General features: G+C 39.3%; 1 protein-coding gene across 2 annotated transcripts in view; it reads right to left on the minus strand.

Annotated features, from left to right (window-relative positions):
* JAKMIP1 (janus kinase and microtubule interacting protein 1) overlaps positions 1–21,924 on the minus strand; it is a 316,238-nt gene that overhangs the window by 11,249 nt on the left and 283,065 nt on the right. For both annotated transcript variants that reach the window (XM_073342539.1, XM_073342540.1), the window contains exons 6-12: positions 20,838–20,977; positions 13,461–16,028; positions 11,932–12,033; positions 10,019–10,165; positions 4,515–4,676; positions 3,713–3,769; positions 2,868–3,050 (exon numbers count right to left, since the gene is read on the minus strand). In XM_073342539.1, coding sequence (XP_073198640.1) covers positions 2,868–3,050; positions 3,713–3,769; positions 4,515–4,676; positions 10,019–10,165; positions 11,932–12,033; positions 13,461–16,028; positions 20,838–20,977 — 3,359 coding nt within the window. The remainder of the gene's footprint in view (positions 1–2,867; positions 3,051–3,712; positions 3,770–4,514; positions 4,677–10,018; positions 10,166–11,931; positions 12,034–13,460; positions 16,029–20,837; positions 20,978–21,924) is intronic.

Here is a 21,924-nt window from a genome sequence, read left to right on the forward strand (position 1 = left end):
CTTTGAGTTCCAGTTCCCCAATAGGATAAACAAGGTGTGTTCAGGCCTGATGAGTTTCAAGATATCAGACCTTAAAGTTATCTCTGGTTGAGAAATGAGTAAAATCAATTATCTATCAGGAATCTTAGGAGGGGGAACTCTGTCTATGTCGGGGTTTTCTATAGCACCCGTTGAAATGTTGAGGATGATTTATGGGGAAAGAAGGAAATGTTTGTGTTAGATTCCTTTCTGACTGACTGTTTAGTTTCAGTTTGAAAGCTGGTCATAGCTTTGGAATGTTAGAAGTAGTTTTTGCTGAGAATAATAGTAACAAAATGTTGGTGAAATGGTCAAAGATGCAAAATAAATTCAATTTACGATAGGGCTGCATTATTTAATAGTTGATTATGAAAATCAAAAATGTATCACATGGATATAAATGTACGCTCTCTGTCTCCTCAGCCACTGCAATCAGTATTTGTTAAATTATGAATTAATTTAGGCTCCAATCCTGCATTGCAATCTACTAAATTGGACCATCTGCACCTGTATAGAGTCCCATTGCTACCGACTGGAAGCCCTTTGGGGCAGACATCCTGTCTTTTATTTGTCTGTTAAGTGGCATGTACATGTATGGTCTATTACAGGATATATATTTTTAATGAGCCTGATCCTGCTGACAGCGAGGCCAATTAAAAAACTCAATCCATTATTTTTATGCTGGTACCTGTGTTTACTGAACAGGTCTCAACACAACTGGGAAAACAACTTTTAGCACTGTATTTTTTAATATACAGTAACTGATTGGCTTTTCCATGGCACTCATCCACAACAACATCTGAGCACCTCACACATATTAATTAATTTGTTTCCCCAACAGCTACTGGGAGCAGTGAAATGTTACCTCCATTTTAGATGAGGAACTGCGGCACAGAGAAAATAAGTGACTTGTCCAAAGTCATACTCAAAGCATAAGGCAGAACCAGGAACAGAGCCTAGACTAATTCCTCTAGTACAACACCACTCACACACACACACAATAGCTGAACTATAAAAACCTGCTTGGTTTTGGGGAGAAAGGGAAAGTGAAAACTCCAAAAGATTATGGAACCAAATGACAATCTTATATCACTTTCCTAATTGTAGTAGTTGAACTGAACATAGTTTTGAGTCTTATCAAGGCCCCAATGTACAACTAACATACAATTAACTCACTCTTTTAACAAGATAGAGAAGCAAGTATTATTTCTGGCAGCTCTTAAAATGTAATGAATAAGAAGAACAAACAAACCTCTTCAGTGAAACACAGTGGAACATGCAGAAATACATGAAATACAGTGGAACATGCAGAAAAGAAACACCAGCATAACCTTATGGTCATACTTTGCCATAAGTCATTGTGTTGCCTTTGCCTGAATGGTATTACATTCCAAAACCCCATACATCTTCATGTTGTTTATATATGTCTGAGCACAGCAGGAGCTAAGAAAGAGCTTTAAAAGCATGAAACAAGTAGTTCTTATTGCATATGTGTGTCACTTCTGCTCTTGAGTTTCTTAGTGCAATTTGTCTGCCAAACAAATGAAGTACAGTACTGAGAAAAAAAACGTTCCTTGGTCAATCTCTTAATGGACATTCCTAGCAGAAAGGCCATTTAATAATAAATGCTTTAAAAATGTAATTAAGCTTTGTTGTAAACAGGCATATCTGCACTAACCTGGCATATATCCACTCTGAACCATCTCTGTTTCTGCAGGTAAATAAACTAGCAGTTCAAAACTGAAAAATGAATAAACTGTTTCTAGGAACCAGTCCTGCAATGCTATCCTCAATATAATTCTGGGAGGCTTTGGAGAAAAAAGAAAAGAAGTACTTGTGGCACCTTAGAGACTAACCAATTTATTTGAGCATAAGCTTTCGTGAGCTACAGCTCACTTCATCGGATGCTCACGAAAGCTTATGCTCAAATAAATTGGTTAGTCTCTAAGGTGCCACAAGTACTCCTTTTCTTTTTGTGAATACAGACTAACACGGCTGTTACTTTGGAGAAAAAATAAGGCACCATATATTGTTCTTCTTTAATTTTTGGTAATATTATCTACAGGGTAAGCACTCCAATTTTACAAAACATCTCTAACCCAAATGTCTTTATTCCTCCAGCCATATAGTAGGTTTCTGTATGAGGCTACCTAGTGTTATGAACCCTTGCACTTACCAAAAGTATTTGAGAGACAAGGTGCGGGAGGTAATATTTGAGAGATAAGGTGAGGGGAGCTACTGGAGGCATACTATGTTCAGGCTGAAGAGAGCGCGGGAAAAGAGGAAGAAGAGCAAAGGAGGACGGGAAGAATGGAGACTAGATGGGTAATTCTCCACTCTATTAACAACAGTTTTCAACATCAGCAGTTATGTACTTTTTTGGGGGGTATCTTCACCTAGCCGAGCACTAGGTATATTCCATCACAAGCTGAACTTACAGTGATGCCCCACTTCTTATCACAAAATAGAAAAGAAATCTCTCTCTCTCTCTCTTTCTATATTTGGAGATGGGTGAAGAAGACATTTCAGGGAATTTGGGCATATTATGTCTATTATGTCTTCATCTGACTGTCACACGGGTGGCAGACGTACCATGTGACCTCCTCCAGAGACGATGGCCCAGTGTACAGCGGGGGTAAATTGGCAGAGCTCCACTGGAGCTACGCTGATTTACCGCAACTGCGAATCTGGACCCATTTATTTTCTGATAAATGATACTTTGGGCCCCCCACCACTGATTTAATAAAAGTCAGTAAAATTTAAGAATACACATTTCACCATCTGGCTACATACACTTTATACAGAGCGCCGGTATTGACTGGTGCAACTGGGAATTTGTATGCATTTACCTCTCGATTGCGAACAGACGTAAAGGTGGTAGTGTACTCTGCTAGCACCATGTCGTTCACTAAATTCTTTGCCTCTTCACTGAAAATGGAATCCATAATTCCATGCCTGTGAAATTCCCTGAGCAGCTGGGTAATCAAGCTGTTTCTTTCATGGCATTTCCGGACAAGGCAAGATAGCTTAGCCTATGTAGCATAACAACAAACAAACAGACATCAGTTCCCTAGTGTGTTTATATTTTTGGTCTAATCTGACTAAGCAGATTTTGATATCATGGTTTAAGACATAGCTCATATTCCTATATTTCTGAGCCATCAAGCTCTGCAGCATCACAACCACAAAAAACACATGCAGATAACTAGTAATGGATAGTTCAGTTCTCTGTGTACTAGTTCCCTCTGGTGGCAAGGTGAACAGCAATAGTAGCAATGATATCAGCTTCCCCTCCTAACCCCGGGCCTGCAGTCCAATTAAAGTCAAATGGCTAACATTCAGGAGGGTCTCACTGGAAGCAGGCATACAACACACTACAGAAAGAGTGTGGCTAAGCATACTGTTATTAAGAATAACCAAATTAAACTTCAGAGTGGTAGCGTGTTAGTCTGTATCAGCAAAAAGAACGAGGAGTACTTGTGGCACCTTAGAGACTAACAAACTTTTTTGAGCATAAGCTTTCATGGGCATGCATCTGATGAAGTGGGTTTAGCCCACGAAAGCTTATGCCCAAATAAATTTGTTAGTCTCTAAGGTGCCACAAGCATTCCTTGTTCTTTTTGCAAATTAAGCTTGCTTTGGAACCAATGAAAAAGGTCAGAGATGCTGCAACAGTTTCAGCAAAATACACTACCTTGAGTGGAGCTACTGTCAGGTCAGCTTCAGTCTTTCTTTTCTGAAGTTCCTCAGTCTAAAACAATGAAAAACATTTTGTACTCAGTTATTCAAGATTCCCTTTACAATGTTTTGGTAGTTTAAGGAGCTGCTTCATCACTGGCCACCTCAGGTTACTTAATCACAGCAACACCACATTAAAAGCCTTATTCTGGTATCCATCATTATGTATGCATCCCCTCCTGTACCCAATGAATCTTTTATACAGCTTCTCCAGAGAGTAGTTTCCCCTTTCCTCATCTATAACATGTGGTAACAGGAGGAATTTTCTCCATGAGCATTTGATGACAGATTTCAAATGTGGGCATAGATCATGTGTGCATGGATCTTGGCACAACTTTGGATAGACTTTGCTATGTTTTGTAGTCTTGTACAGCATCTATATATTACAGTGATGGGAATTTTAGAAATCCAGATATTGGAGAGAGGAGAGCAAGATTCCCCAGAGAAGAAATTTGGATGCCATTTTGCCTGCAGTTAGACTACAGGAATTATAATGGAGCTTGGCAGCAGCCTTAACCATGGAAAGACTATCATCTTTCCATGTCAGGCACTCAGACATTTTACCACCATCTTTTCACTCCCTAGCCATGATCAGCTTTATGTGGCTGCACTGTACACACCATTTTATTGCCCTTATAACCATTCCTTAGAAAGAAGAATATTTTGGTCCTTTCATGTCAGAAGAATAAAGTGGAATCAGCAAGCTAAGCCCATGTTAGTCCACTCAGTTAAGCACATAAAAGCCAGCTTTATTATACCTCTTCACACAGCTGAGCCTGAAGGCATTCCACTTGGTTTTGCAAGTCTTGAAACTGACTTTGTAATACAGTCTGGTCCCTTAGTTGGGATTTCAAGGTCAGCACTTGCTGTTCTAATCCCTTATTGGCTATCCTATCCTCTTTCAGTTCTTGGACTTCCTTCTGTGTGTATTCAAAAAAACAAATATATATATATATTTAAGCTTGATGTATAAACTCATACAACTATTCTTAGTAGAGAATGTGAAAAGAATACCCAAAATCTGTCAATCAAAATGTGCACTTACCTCATATGTCAAAATTATTTTTTTAACCTTTAAAGCCAGTGTAGGTGTATAACTTAAAGTATCATAAATATATTAGCGTCTGTCAAACAAGAATGCTAAAGCACCTTTGGAACAATGAGTTCACAACACCCTTGTGAGATGGCTATAATAAGAATACATATTTCACATATGGGAAAACTGAGGCACAGACAGGTTAAATGACTTATCCAAGGTCACAAAACAAGTAAGTGTCAAACAAGAACAGTCCAGGAGTGCCCCACCCACTGCTACTACCTCTGTATAACACATCCCTTCTTTCCCACACACATTCATTTCAAACAGCAGTATTCTCTCTCACACATCTATTTTATTCTCTGAAAACCATTAAAATTAACTGAGCATCTAACATGTTATTTAATTTAAAAAGGTAATATAAGAGGTTATGGAATGTGGAGGAAGACAAACTTTTGAATGTAACTCCTGCTCTTTTGATTTGTTCTGTTTCATACATTTAAACTGAAAGGATTTGTGAGGACTTTAAATTCACAGTCTGAACCAATATATCAACTCCAAGATCTATCACCAAGAAATTATGTAGAATATACAGACTCAGAATGGGGGTGCATAAGAAAAATATATATGGTCTTACGACCTTATATACACAAAAGTCTGGAATTATTAATTAGATGCATGTAGTACTGTTCAATTTTCCCACACTGTGTTGTAAAGTAAATGTTTACATTGATTAAACTTTAAAACCTTAATTTAAAAACTCGAGTTAAATCCATCAAAACACCATTTTAAAATTACAGTATTTTTGTGACTACACATGCAGGAATGTAGTTTAATTTCAGCAGCTATTTATAACTATATAATTGGTAGAAGAACTGTTATTCATCTATGGTTTGTAGCACCATATATATATGGTGTTTTTCTTAATTCTGTGACCAACATCCTGAATTTTACATCACTGGGCACTTTACCATATCAGACCATAGTACAGAGAAGGCTCTGTTTCATAGGAAACAATAGTAAACTGGAGTGATCGTCATGCTACCCTGATAAAACACCTCCAACATAGATAAAATTTGAGGTTTGTCATGAAACTCACCCCTTCTCACTGGAATTTTAATGAGTGACCATGTGTTGTCTCTCTAATTTTTAGCTCCCTCTTGTGTTTCGAAAACAGAACACAAGTGTCTATTAGACTTATGCAGCCAGGCTGATTAGGGTCGAGACATCAGGATCTGATGGTATCTACGGGTAACAACAGCCAAAGGTACGGAGATAAGACATGGTTTTTCTATGTTACTGAAATCCTCCACCTTTTTATTCCTTAAGTAAATGCCTGCCAGTGATTGCGGAGGATGTAATTGCTGATTGAACTGAGGAGGTTTAATTCAGTGTCATAAAATATGATTCTCTTTGCATTATGTTTAGTTTAAAGACACTGACTCTTTCTGTGCATTTGCTGACCAACTCTGAAACCAGAAGAACTTCCAGAGCAAATATAGTACTGTTCGTAGATTTTTAAGGACAGAAAGGACAATTTATGATCTGAATAACCTCCTGAATAACAAAAGCCATTGAAATCACCTGTTTTGGGGTCAGATTTTCATAACCGCTCAACTCCCATTTAAACCCCCAAATAAGGCCAGATTTTCAAAACTCCCAAATGAGGACCAGATTTTCAAAAGGGCTCAGCAGCCAGCATCTCCCACTGTGAAACTTATGGCCAGATTTTCAAAATACTCAACATGCTGAAGTTTTAAAAAAGATACTGGGCACATAATTAGTTCTCTAAATGAGAGCTCTTCTGAAATAAGTGGCCCTGATTATGAATGCTGAGCAATTCTGAAAAACTGTCTCAAGATTGGAGACGGAGCATGTCTAGTGGTTAGAGCACAGGACTTGGAGTCAGAAGTTTTACGTGGGCTCTGCCACTGATGTGCTATAGGACCTTGAACTTATCCTCTCAGTGCCTCATTTCCTCCCCTATAAAATGATTACCTCCTGTACGGCAACTCAGAGCCCCATATCAACCTACTGCATGGTGGTGCAGAAAGTCTTGCATCTGCACTCAGCACCCCGGTTAATACCATGACATGTGCAGACTCTGAGGTAAGTGATAGACTTCAGCCAGTGCTTCCCATAAGCAACAAATGCTCACTTAAGAGCAAGCTGACAAGCAATCCTAGCTCTATGTGTGGGATATCTTATCTTTCTCATCTAGACCACTAACCACCCTTGCATCCTCTCTCAAGCTCTGCAGAGATGATACAGTCTGTGATAAAGTCTGTGAGGTAGGGTAGCTTAGCACTGAAATTAAGCTATCGTGATTTACAAATTGACTATGTTAATATCTTCCTGGGGTGAAGTGCAATATTTTGTTTATGATGGCAACCAGACATGTCAAACCCACAAACAAGAAAACAACTCAGAAATTGGGCTTGTTTTTGGCTTAATTGGCTTGTGAGTTGCTTGTTGGCTAGTTTTTGGCTTGTGGCTTTTTTTTTTTTTTTTGCTCAGCTCCTGGAAAGCAGGGGCAAGGGGAGGCAAGCAGAGCAAAGGAGGGAGAGAGTCAGGGGTGCACAGCGGGCCCACCACAGTCCCAGACTGCATGCTGGGGGGATCTAGTTACATAGTGTTGGGGTTCTTAGGGATTGGCTTGTTTTGGCCTTGGTTTGAAATGGGATTAGCTTGATTTTTGGCTTATTGTGAAAGCCGGGGTGCTTATTTGCCACGTGAAAGTTGGCAACTGTGGTGGCAACTTACTATAAATACAGCTGCAATCCTCAGCCCAACCAGTTACAATCAGGAGGGGAAACATGCCCAGAAAAGCAGCTCATGTTAATCACCGTGCCAAAACTCTTAAATTTGTTTGTTTGTTTTAATTAAGAGAATGACTTTCTACCAAGCAAAATTCAGATCATTTCCTTCACATTGAACAAAAAGCCACTATTATTTAGAGCTTCATGGCTGTAAAAAGGTTTCTTGTAAAACGGAAAATTCATACGGAAGCAAATTGAGAATAGAACATTTATTAAAATAAATTCACTCCGTATCTCAGCAATAGAGCCTTGGCTATTGTTAGGATAGTTTGTGTATAATAAGCGCTTTTCTCCCTTTCAGTTCAGCTTCCCCTATTGTTTAATCCTGACAGTGAAGTCAATATCCTGTGTTTAAGGCATCACAAACTCTTGCCATGGAAATAATTGCAGTGTCACATACTCATGAGGGGGCAAACTCTGCCTTCAGATGTATGTCTGTAGCCCCTTTGATCTCAGTGGGAGCTGAGTGTGTACATCCAAGAACAGAATTTGATCCCACGACCTGTTTGAATTGGACAAAGAGAGTGACTCTGAAAGGGGAAGGGGAAGCTATTGCATAAGTGAACATCAGTAATTAGCAAACACTAAAAAAATTTATGAAAGCAGGACAAGATCAGCAATGAAGATATTTATGGTTTGGTTTCAGCAACTTCTCAGGCATTAACATATTATTAGGAGGGAAGACCAACAAATTACATAGAGTGTTTACTAAGGAATGCTGCTACAGGGCTGGCAATCACATGATCGACAAAAGTGTCAGTGGCAAGATAATATTGCCAATGACGGACAAAGACTGAACATCCAGATAGGCTGTCTTAAGGACCTAGCTAGAGATGGATCTGGGTAGCACTCAATCTGCAAGGAGGTTATGTCTCTTTGGGATTTGCCTTGATGGTGATATTTATTTGAAGGAGTTCTTCAGTACAAATGTTTATTTAAAACTTTGTCCATCGCGCTTGTTGCAATGCTGTCTGAACACCTCATGAACATTCAATTAACTTACCTTCATGACACTCCTGTGAAGTATGCCAATATTACTTGAAGGGCTGGTTTAAAATTTTCCATCCAAACTGGTTTTGGATAGAAAATTGGATTTTCATCTAAATGAAAGTTTTCAAGAAACAACTCTGCTTTTTTCAAAGTTTTTGATCTTTCATCAAAAAAACAACCCCCTGAAAACCAAATAGGTTTTGGTTTAAGGACAAAACCCAAAATATTTAGATTCAGATATGCCACGTGCCTCATGGGAGATGAGTTCAGTTACCTCGTGTCCCTGTTCTCTTCTATGGGCTGGGCTCCCCTAGACTACATCTCCCACAAGTCCAGTGAGACAAAGAGGAGAGATTGTGGTGTATCATGGGAGATGTAGACCTACCAGGGAGATGGCTTATAGAGGAAAGTGGGAGCATGACCAGCTCTAATTACTATCACATCTCACCATTGAGGAATTGAGGCACAGCGAGATTAAGTGACTTGCCCAAGGTAAACAGGAACCTGTGGCAGAGCCAGGAAATAGAACCCACATATTCTGAGTTCCAGTTTAGTTCCTCAACCTCTTATCAAGTCCATGTATAAATCTGTTTTTATATTTATTTTGCTTGAATTTTCATTTACTTTTATTATATAATTTCTGCTGTTTACTTTTTTAACTATATAATTAAACATACTGGTCAATGGAGTTACTCAGGATTTATGCTGGTTGAACTGAGAGCAGAATTTGGTCCAGCTGTTCCTATCATTCCTTTTAGGATTGTGTCTCAGCTCCCCTGAACTGGTATTTATTAACCCCAAAGTTGAATATATAGATGTAAAGGATTCCATAAAGCCTAGCTGGCATCATGGCAAAACTCCCATTGACTTCAGCGGGGCCAGGATTTCACCTAATGTGTCCAAATAACGAAACTGATCCTGAGAGATGCAGAGCATCCATATCTCAGTGGGATTTGTGGGTACTCAGTACTTCCAAGATCAAGCCAAAAAACGATAGTAATATGCCAACAGCAGCAGCACTGAAATACCCCTATGGAATGAGAAGACATCAGCCAAGCAAATAACCCTGGTACATCACAGTGCATAATGGTGAGGAAAGGGGAAACTTTAGCCAAGGATAGCACGGTGATCCCGGTTATAAAAAATTATGTGAATTCTTTAGTATTCCTGCAGAGCAGAAGGACTTTGCTTTTAAAGTTGTCATCTACAATATGCACAGTAAATTGCTCAATAGTCAGTTTATCTATTTTAGAAAGGTTGAATCATCCCTGCCTGGATTTGAACCTCTGCTTTCTGTAAATCTAGGTGTTTCAGGCTTGTTTCAAAATCTGTTATTCTGAACACTAACCCATTTTCTGTATCCAAATCGTCTTCTCCCAAGGAGTACCTTTTCCCTCCATTCTACTTACACACATACCATTAACTGGCAGCACTGCTTTCTAAGCCTTTCCCCGCCATCTGCTTGTTTAAGTTGGTGTAATTCAGAGAGTGCCTGTGTCAACTGAGTTCTGACCTCTTCATATCTTGCTTCTACAAAGCCAAGTTCTCGGTACCACTTCTGAGCCTACCAGAGAAAAGGAATGAAAAAATAAAATTACAGATAGGAGTTAATATCACTTCCCAATATGTACTTACAACCTACGGGCTGGATTCTGATCTTGCAGACACCAGCTTTACACTGGGTGTAACTCTACTGAATTAAATGGAATTAGACCATGTAAAGCTGGCCCCACGACCAAAACACGACCAAAACAGAACCAGGCCCTTGGAATAAATCCTAAAAGAAAATTATCCATGTGAAATACATGCACTTGAAAACTCTGAGTGAAGCTCAATAAATGATATATGATATTTCAAAGTATCTTAAGTGAAAATCAGACTAAAAATAGGATTTTATTAGCAGGAAAAAAATAATAAAATGTTGCATTTAAAACACTGGGAATGGGGAACACAAATGGAAAAAAATCATCTGTCTGTTTTTGCATTATTTCCATGATGCATTATCATAGATTCCACTATTAATTGTAATTTTGAAAATGTAATTGCACGACAGCATGCAATTAAACATCTGACTATTCTGCTACGCCCTTACATGTAAGACCTCAAGTCTTCTTCCTTCTGACTGTTTGAAAACAAAGGCTACACCTTCTTCTAATTTAACAAAAGAAGTTTTTTGTACTTTTAACATTTTCTTTTATTTATAAAAGGACCAAAGTTGGTCAGATAAAGAGCCAATTACTGGGACAGTCCCTTCACATGCAATCTAAAAGTTATTGGTCATCATCTGAACAGACAAATGCATGAACAGCATCACTCATTCAAAGACATAAAAAAAAACCCCACTTCTTCTATTCCTGAGAGAAATTAATTTATCTTTAAAACAATTTTTTTTAAATAAATCTTTCATCAAACTATCCATACATAAATTTGCCACTGTGCAATCTTATTACTGTTACCCTTTTCCTTGCTCACCATGTCAACTTGTTACTATGAGTTATTGTACCATGTCTACAATTATTTTTGCCAACACCTGTTTTGCAGCATCTAGGAAATGTGAACTTGCCATCAAGCTTTGGAGGAATATATTCCCATTTAGATAATGGACAATGTGGTTTGTTTTTGCAACAGAAAAAGATGAGGAACACTGAAGTTGGTCTGTTATGAAAGGCACAACTCAAGAAGAAGTTTCCTTTGCTTGGGGTTAGGTGGGTGATCTTTGGCATTGTGATTCAATTAGATGGCTGCACACAACAAAATGTGGACTTCCAAAGGCAAGGGTACTCATTCAGTGAAGATATTCCGTAATACGGAACTTCATGGTTACTGTGTGGCCTGTGAGTGGATACTGCAATTTGTTTCTCTTTATCCCTTGGTAAAGGAAATGGCTTTATGTGTGCCTCAGGTTTTTCATGCTTCTGTGTCTTGAACAAACCCTTCTCATTTGAAAACTGGAAACTTTGCATTTAGCACTGTCTAAATCATCAGAGTTTCTAAGTTACCACAACCATTCATATTTATCTTTCCTAATGGGGGGAAAGCCGTTCTGCCCAGAATCTAGATGACAGATTCTTTGTGCAAGGGTCTCCTTATTAAGCACTTTCTGTTGTGACTCTGATAAGGCAATGCAACTGTAATTCAAATTCTGACCAGTAATGAATGACTGTGCAAGTCATCACTTAACTGTGGGCATCAAAGAGACACAGGTTGGTTCTCTAGATCAGAGACTCTTTCCTTTTGTAATTCTTTGGAACACTGGTGGAAACAAGAAAAGTACGAGAAGAAAACAAGAAACGGATTTGCTTCACATAAATATATCAAATGGGAGATTACCTCTTTTTTGGCCTTTTCTAATTCCCCTTGTTGTACTTTTAGTTCTTCCTTTGACCTTTCCAGTTGTTCTTGCATTGCACTGTAGCTTTCAGATGTGCTGCCCTGGATAAAGGGCAGAAAAAGAAACAATTCCCTTCACACATTTAAAGTAACACACAACTTCTTAAAGGTGTGTGTGAATTATTTTCAGCTCTTGAAAGGAGGGCTTTAATTTAGGAAGTGTAAGAGTAAACTAGGTATGGTATTTCCATCTCTGTGTACTGTGGGTCAGATCAACAGCACAAAGGAGACATAAAATTGCCTTAAGGAATCAGCAGAGGATTCTCCTAGTATAGGGGAATCTTCAACTAGCGTACATCAGCTGCTCTTGGCTCCTTGATACAATGGAAGCCAGGAGCCAAGCTGAGGTGGGCAGGGGTTGTATCGAGGACAGGAATCTACTTGCTTCACTATTGCCCTCTTCTCCCCTGGTACGCTAAGCACTGCTCTGTTGCAAGTAGGGATTTAGCCCTGTAGCTTTCCCAGTATCTCAGGGCAAACTCAACATTTTTTGGATTCCCTTTTTAGAGAGATACAGACACTTCTTGCAAAAATATCTGAGAACATTTTGGACCTGATTCACCAGAACGTTTATTCCTGTTTTATGGGGTAAACCTGGGCCAATGTGGAGGAATAATTCTGCTGGTTTATAGTTTCAAGGGAGGGGTTTTTTTTTCTTATTTTTTCATTTAAATTACTAAGAATATTTGCATGAAAATAAGATCTTGGAGATAAATCTGCTCCTGCTGATCATCCTCAGCGGCAGTCAAATTCTGTGTTTATGACATTACAATACTCTCCTCAGAAATTAATTGTGATGTTGGTGAGGTTTATGAATTTAGGGGGAGAAAAAGCAGGAGCAGAAGAACCATTAAGAAACAAAGATCCTGTGTTCAGGCAAATATCCCTAGCAATCAAAACAATGAAGAGCAACAGACAATTTTTTTTCTAAATGTGAACATTTTCCACAGTTTCCCATAAGACATCACTGCTAGGGGGCCCTAAAGATTTCATTTCTATGGAATATGTACATGGACAGTAGAACTAGGAGGGAACTGGATTTCCATTGAAAAATGGAACAAAGCCAAAAAATTTCAAAATTTCCTGTGAAACAAAATTCTGAAAACAAATTTCAGCTTGATCTAAATACTTAGTTGTGATAGAACTGAAATGTCTCATTATGAATTTCAAGTTTTAAAAGGTCAAAATCATTGTTTTCTATATAATATTTTTAGTTTGAAAAAGTCATTTCAAAAAATAAAAAATCAAAATATTCTGTTCTGACAATGTCAAAACAGGACATTTTGACATTGAAATGCTTCATTTGGTCAAAAATTGATGTTTTTAAAAAATCATTTGTTTCAGCTAAAATTGTCCAACCAACTCTAGTGTAAATAAAGTGGCTTTCTACACTAGCCATTCTGACATTTGTGAAAAGAATGTATTTTTATCATAAAAATTGAAAACTGCTCCATTTGGGTTCATTTTACCTTTGAGGACTCTTGTAGCAGTTCCATATTCTCCAGCACTTTAACACAACATTGAGAAAAACTGTTGCTTGATATTTTATCTTCTGTTTCAAAGGTTAACTTTGCCACCTCTGGTCTCTCAGAAGTCTTTTGGAGCACCCTGGAGATCGCAATGTTTTGATCACCCAAAAATGCACTTATCCCAGCATTACTAAAATGGAATTTAGAAGTCTCAGTGTTTTTAGAACATCCCACTTGACAATATCCTTTAATGCTACCAATTTCCTCTTCTGAACAGGTGTCTTTATCTTTCCTAGTGAGATAGTTTGAGGGTTCTATAACTTGAATTCCTTTTTCTTTAGTATGTGTTTTACCAGAAGCCACCTCTGTTTCCTTTTCTTGCATTCTATGTGGTACAGTCTTATTTTCTTGCTTCAATCTTAGCAACTTTCCCTCTATTCCTGAAATTTTATCTTTTATCGGGTCTTCATAGCTGATTCCAAGAGCAGACATTATTTCCTTCAATTCATTGTTTTCTTGAAGAATGTTCTCAATTACTTTCTGAGATTCTAGAAGCTGTTCAGAACTTTTCCTACGGACTCCATTCATATAATTTTTCAGTATACGTTTTTCCTCTTGTAGATCAGAAATTGTTTGGTAGCATTTGGTTTTGCACTCATTCAATTCAGAAATCATTGTCATGTGTTTGTCTTGTTCACATTTTAGCTCACTCAAACTTCCCAACAAAGTTTCTTTGTCTCCTTCTAGTTGAGATATTATCTGTAAATTTCTCTCTCTCTCTTCTTCCAGTTCATGAGTTTTTTTAATGTATTTTTCTTTGTCTTGTAATAGTTTAGCTATTTCTCTGAAAAAGCTATTTCTCTCCTCTTTGAGACCAGAAAGCAGCTGGAAATATTTAATCTTCTTTTCATCAAGAGCTACAATTTTCTTGAGAAATTTATTTGATTCCATCACTGGTATTTCCTTTTCAGAATTTCTATCTTCCTTTTTAACCAGGTGAGACACATTCTTGGAAAGGATTTCAGTCTCACCCAAGAGAACACAAATCGCTCCTGGACACTTAAAATTCTTCTCTTTTGAAACACTGTTATAACATTTACCATATATTTCCTCCTTGGCTAATAACTTTTGGGAAGAGTTAACATCAGTTTCATGTGCTGCTAATATGTGTTGAGAATATGCATCTATCTCCTCTTCTAGTGCACACATCTTCTGATAATATCTATCATTCTCTTCCTGTAACATGAGGAGTTTCTGTGAGTAACTCCCATTCTCTTTCATCAGTGCAGATATTCTTTGAGAATATATATCCATGAGCTTCTCTAACTTATCTGTTTTCAGGGTATATCCATTGTTTTCTTCTGTTGCTGATAGATAATGAACATGTTCAAAATATTCTTCCTCTTGTGCTAACCCTTCATTTAAGTATATATTTCTCTCTTGTGCAGGAGACAATATATTCAGTGGATACATATATTTATCTTCCTTCAGTGCAGACAGTTTTTGAGAGCATTTACTATATTCCTCTATCTGATCAGTCAATTGTTTGCATGATGACTTATCCTCATCTTCTCGTTCAGACAGTTTCAAACATTGCTCTCTCTCTTCTTTCAGTCCAACACTTTTTTGTCGACACACTTTTATTTGGTCAGTTAGATTCTCGGGTTGTTTACCCTTCTCTTCTGTCACAAAAATGTTCTTTTCTAGGCATCTTCTGTTCACTTCATCAAAGGTAGAGATTGCTAAATGTTTTCCATGTTCATCCTTAAATTCAGAGTTTTCTTGAGGATATCCCTCTAATTCCTTGTGTAGGACAGACATGTTTTGGTCACCTGGAATGCTTGCTGCATGAAATTTTGGTTCTGCTTCTTGCTCCCCAGTTTCATCATGTGCAATTTTAATTAAAACTTTGGTGGCTTTTTCAGAAATGCAAGTTATTGTTCTGATTTGTGCTTTCTCATCCCTTTTTTCTTCTCGCAGAGATTTCTCTGGACCATTTCTACTTTGATTTTTTTCATCATTTATTTCTTTATTCGGGTTTTTCTTTTCATCTGTGCTTTTCTGTATAGCTTTTTTATTTTGCAAACATTTTTCCATATAATGTTTTTCAACCTGGAGTTTGAAAATTTCAGTCTCAGTGTTAGCAACCTTTTCCTTTAGAGCTTCAGAATCTTTACCAGAAGAAACTCCTTTCACAACATGCAAGACACCATTAGAAAGACAAAAGTTATTGTGATATGTCTGGTTGTAATTCAAATTCAGCATTTTGTTCACTGGGAAAACAGATGCTGATCTGACACTTAGGACCCTGGGGATTTCAGGTTCTAGCAAGACAAACTGAGGATCAATCAAAGTGGCAACCTTGAAGACAGGCAAAGGATTAGCTGGTTGATTTATAGCTTGTTCCTTTAAGAGAAAGAAATATCCTTTTTCTTTGGTCCCCTTACTTCTCCCATCATTGCTTAGCCTCTCAGAGCAAAATAAGATTAGCTGTCTGTTTTTAAGCTGGCTTGGAGTACATCCAAACAACGGAGAAGCACCATCTGATCTTTGTGTGCCAAGTATGACCTGGTAATAAAGAAAAGAGAATGTCTCAAATTGAAAAACATAAGCTATAAGGAAAGTTGCCATGTTGCTATTTCATATATACTTGCCTTTTGACTTGACCATCTTGAAACATTTTATTATATATATTTATTGTTAGCCAATATCATATAATCTATGAATGTCTTATACTCATGCTCATCTTCCTTGTGGAAATCTACTAGTAGTTAAAGTGTGGAAACCTCTGTTCTTTGTATGTGTTATGACAAAGCTCTGTCCTTGCCTCCGTGGGTCCCACGTTTCCTGGCGGATTTCACTAGCCTCAGAGGCTCACTGTGACCCTCTATGTAACCCTTCTCTCTCTAGAGACAAGGGTCACAGTCTAGTGAGCCATATTCATCATAAGCTAGCAAGGGAGGTGAGGAGAAGCTACCCTTCCTGCACAGTCTCAGTTGTCTCCCAGTCTCAGTGATTAATCAGGAGGCAAAGGGGTGGTGTGGGGGGGAGCCCAGGCCCACCCTCTACTCCGGGCTCCAGCCCAGGGACCCGAATAGTATCAGCTATGGTAGAAACATGACATGTACAATTCCCTGGGCTACTTCCCCCACAGCAACCCTCACTTCCTCAGGCTCCACTTCACCCTTACCTCATGGCCTCCTTCCTTGTGCCTGATATGGTGTATACTGCTCAGTCTCTCCAACAGCGCAACTTCTTCCCACAGCTCCTGACATCCGCGCCCACCTGACTAACTGGGATGCTTTTAACTAGTTTCAGCCAGCCCCTGATTGCTTCAGGTGTCCCAATCAACCTAGCATTCTCTCTGCCTTCTGGAAAGTTCTTAATTGGCCCCAGGTGTCTTAATTGACCTGAAGAAGCTGTCATTTCACTTATCCTGGTACCAGGGATTTGTTTACCCTGGAGCTAATATATCTATCTCCCACTCCTTTCTATAGCCATCAGGCCTTGCCCCGTCACATATCCCCCCCCCACCCACCCCTACTCAACACCATAGAGTTGGGCAACTTGGGACGCCAGGCAGTATGCTCGACAGACCATCAGCGTTGCCATGGTGGCATCCAGCCCTGTGCAGTATGCGGAACTGGTAAAGAATGAAAGTTGACATCCTCGTGAAGCTGCTGGGTGGCCAATGTGATATAAGTTTGTTGTCACTAGTGAACACGGGTGAAATCCTGACTCCACTGAAGTCAATAGCAAAACTTCCATTGCCTTCAAAGAGGCCAGAATTTCAGCACAAGCATCCGGATCACATATGTTACCACAACTGGCAAAAATTGATATCCTTGTCTGCAGACTCAGTAAAGACAAGGAGTTGAACCTCTAAGGGATTCCCACCAAGTCTGGAGATGTCTGTTCATGTTCTATGGAGAGTGGACTTCAGAAAGCCTTTTTCTTCTGCCTCCAGAGCTATCAATGTGACACTTTTCATCAGCACAAAACTCACAAACACAAACCCCACATGAAACCTGCACTAAAAAGGTACTGCATAGTCACTGACCCATCAAGGCAAGAGTCTTCTAACAATAGTGGAAATAATACTAATTACATTTGTAAATTGTTTTTCTTTAAAGAAGTCCTTGAATAAAACCCATGGGGATAGTATTATAGGGAAGGCCAACCCTTCCCATTATAAGACCCTGTTTTCAGTTGCTTCATTGCAAAACTTTGTTTAGACTGAAATTTTCTATGCTGGGTATCTGCCTCAGGCTGAATTATTCTTGAAAGTTCAACCAAAACAGTTCCACCATTTTTGAGAATTTGACAAGGGAAAAATACATTGCTTTTCCACTAAAAACCTTTTCTTTGAGAAGCTCTAGTGTCCCCATGCTTTGGAGCAGGGACTTGAAAGTGCACGAATGGATGCTCTTTGTGTCAGGGATGTATCTTTTGCTGTCCCCGTGAAAAACTACCCACATTTGGCTAAGTTATAAGTCTTTAAAAAATTTCAGTTTGCCCATGCTCAGGACAACCTCAAAAGTCAGGAGGCAGAGTTTAAGGCCAGAAGGGACCACTGGATCACCAAGTCTGACCTCCTGTGTATCATAGGTTTCAGAGTAACAGCCATGTTAGTCTGTATTCGGAAAAAGAAAAGGAGTACTTGTGGTACCTTGGAGACTAACCAATTTATTTGAGCATAAGCTTTCGTGAGCTACAACTCACTTCACCGATGAAGTGAGCTGTAGCTCACGAAAGCTTATGCTCAAATAAATTGGTTAGTCTCCAAGGTGCCACAAGTACTCCTTTTCTTTCTGTGTATCATAGGCCACCAACATCACCCAGCACCCACACAATAAATCCAGCAACTGAAATTTGACCAACGTATTTCAGACCACAGGAGAAACCTTTTCTGCAACTGTTTCAGTTTTAATTCATCTTTCTTGAACACAGGTGACCAGACTAGTACACAGCATCCCAAATGAGGTCTTCCTAGATTGTCCATGCAACCTTAATTCAGTCTCCTTGTGTGTATGCATTATGATACAGTCTTTAATTACATGATCACATATTATTTTTTCCACAGGATCCCTGCCTCATTCAGGGTACAGGCTAGACCTGGTCTGGGAATGAATCAGGGCTGATTAACTGTAGGAATTCCACCTCATTTGTTACAGAAGAAGGAAGCTGTGCAATGAATGAGGTGGGAAATTGTAGAAAGAGGAAGGATGATCCCAGGATTAAGGCAGTTGAATGCTTTCCTAGAGACTTAGATTCTATTCCTCTGCCAAAGAGTTTGTACATGATGCTAATCAAGTCACTTAAACCACATTTTTCACAGGTGATCACTGATTGGTCCTCTTTTTCTGAGCACCCAAATGAGACCCTGGTGTAAGTGACCAGGGTATAGGCGATCTGGCCTAGCAACCATATCTGGGCTGGAGTTCACACATCAGGGATGGTAGCAAGAGTTGGGGTCAAAGTCTGGCCGGCTGGAGACTGTAAATCAGAGGTAGTACCAGGCTATAGTCAGGATACAAGAGTCAAGGTCAGAGTCAGGCTGGGATCAGAGGCCAGCAATCAAGATATGAGGTGATGTCTGGGGTCCCAGGAGGCCCGAAGTCTGTGCTGTTGCCGAAACAACTTGCTGGGACACCCTCCTTGCTTAAACAGGGTGGTTGGCCAATCAGAGGGCCACAGCTGGCTGCCTTGGGTGGTACTTCCAGTAGCTTCTATTCTCCATAGTGCTCCCTGGGTGTGGCTCTGCATGGTCTCCTGGTGGCACTGTGAGAACATCCGTCTACCAGGCTCTGCAGACCCGCATTAGAGTTCCTGCATCCTTACACCTCTAGGGCCTGAAGTGCTGAATTCCCAGCTGCAAGTGAAGTCAATGGGAACTGTGCTTTGAACATATAAAGTGCTAGATAATGCTAGGTACTCTGCAAAATCAGACTCTAGGAGTCTTAAATTGGGTACCCAAAATTAGTGGCTACTTTTCTCCTTAATCTTTACTGTGCTTCAGTTCCCCATCTGTAAAATGGGGATAATACTAAGGGTATTGTGATGCTTACCACATTTATGTTTGTGAAGTACTCAGATACAATTATGATAAGTATCATAGAAAAGTCCATGAGGAAATTAATAATTCTGTTTTCAGTGCAGGGTTTGAATAGTGTGCAGTAATACGGCAGGGGACCAAACACTTAACAATGAGGAGAAATCAAAATATTGAATAAATACTCATTCAGTAAGCACTCTCATCCTGTGCATTAAATGAGGCAGGGTTTGCGTGGAAAATACATGTGATCATGTAATTAAAGACCTTATCATAACACATACACACAAGGCATTTCTTAACATTTGAGACCTTAGTGTCCTTTTAATGTAGTTTTTTGTATGTAATATATACACACGTATAGTAAGGGCCCCTTTAAAGTGTAATTAGTGCAAAGGAAAATGACTGTTTGCTGACTATGTGTTGTCTACCCAACAGTAAATAGTTGTTTACCAGGAGCCAGTTTCATATCTTTAGGGTTGTTCTCACTATACACGTTGTTATAAAAACAAGAAACTGTGGTATTAAAATACAAATACATATATTTTCATATATATCCCTCTGGTGTCCTAGGTAACATTTGTACTATGCCTGTAGGAACTGACTGCATGAGTGAACTCACTAGCACTGGTATAACTCTGTTGACTAGAAACACTGCAATGATGATCACTCTCCAATCACTGGACAGAACAGACAGCCTTACTGCACTATAAGAGCAATATTTGTTATTAAATACTGTGTGAATTGTCCACTGGTTTTCATAATATGCTAAGTACAACACTACAATCCCCAAGGTTTTATCAAAGTAAGTTTTCTCTTCTAAGCAAGAACTTAACATAAGTTCTTCGGATAAAAACCCACCTTTCGATATGCACTGTTGCTCTCTGTTGCCTATTCGGCACTTGAATATTATGTGGAGTTATCCCTGCCATTGAAGGTGAAATCCTGGCTCCATTGAAGTCAATAGCAAAACTCCCATTGACTTCAACGGAGCCAAGACTTTACCCTGAACACAGAATATGTCATCAGGAGCCACAGTCAAGATCCAAGAGCCGGAATTCATTATTTTATTATACAAACAGAAAATCTGTGTGTTATATATGCATAGTAATAATGTCTGTAAGGGTAAAATACCAACATGTAAACAGTATTTTTCTGGGTAGATCTGTCTTCTCCTTAGAGCAAAATTTTGACAGCTTGTTCTGGAAGACATACTTTTATACTAATTTCTAAATTCCCTTTGTCTGCTCCTTATTTATCTTGTGATTCACAGATAATGCTGTGCTTGCAAAGTTAGCAAAAAATAGCAACAACTTTCTTCTCACCTGTTCAGCGTCAGCTAGCCCGTGTTCTTCACCAGTTTCCACCAAGGCACTGGAGCTGTGCTCCAAAAATGGTATGAGAAGTTCCTTTGGCAACCCCTCCACATTATTAAGCCAGCCATAGCCACACTCTGATGCTATCTCTGTTACGATAGAGCATTTAAACAGGTGTAAGGCTGCTGAATGAAAAACGCCAAGTAACAAAAATCTGGCATGAAGCATGAGAATGAAAAATATTGTAAGCTCTATAAATGCAAAACCAATGTGATATGTGATTAATCACACACATTTTAATGGGCAGATGAACACTGTGATTTAATAATAAAATATACTAATAAATAATAATATTTACAATATAACCCCTTTTTCACAAACTAGTTGGGAATTGAGGAGTTCATAAAATGAAAACTTTCATAAAATTGGACATGTCAAAATTATAGTAGGTACGTTGCATATGTTGCAGTATGGTACACTTTCTTTTTGTCCTTCAGATGAGTGCAAAGTAATTTCCAATGCACTGAAGGCATCAGAATGAGAAGGGATGTCAACTTTATTCGCGAACCAGCTGAGCGGCGGCGAACCAGCTGAGCAGCAGGGGACAGCAGAGCAGCTCACAGCAGGAGTTTGCCTGGGACTGGTAAGTATCCGAGTGTGTGTGTGTTTGCTTGCTGAGGAAGTATCCGAGCGTGTGTGTGCTGGGAGGGCAGTGTGAGAGCCTGAGTGAGTGTCTGATTGGCTGCTAGCCTGCAGGGGGCGGGCAGTAGGGTGTCTGTTTGTTTGCGTCAGGGAAGCCTGGCTGTTTAAAAATAGCCAGAGCTTCGTGAACCAGCTGAGCAGCAGGGGACAGCAGAGCAGCTCACAGCAGGAGTTTGCCTGGGAGTTCGCCTGGAGTGAGCCCAGTGAGGCTTACATCTTGCAAACTGCTCTGAGGAAGCTCAAAGTAGGAAGGTGATATGGAAGGGGGGGGGGGTTCAGCTGTTGTGACCTGCACTGGATATGCCATGTTTGTCTTTCTTCCACAGGACAGAAGCGACTTTGTCTGTACAAAGTGCAAGCTGGTCTCCATATTGGAAGAGAAGATTGAAGGTCT

Source organism: Lepidochelys kempii, chromosome 4 (genome assembly GCF_965140265.1).
Source record: "Lepidochelys kempii isolate rLepKem1 chromosome 4, rLepKem1.hap2, whole genome shotgun sequence".
In the NCBI taxonomy this organism is placed as follows: Eukaryota; Metazoa; Chordata; order Testudines; family Cheloniidae; genus Lepidochelys; species Lepidochelys kempii.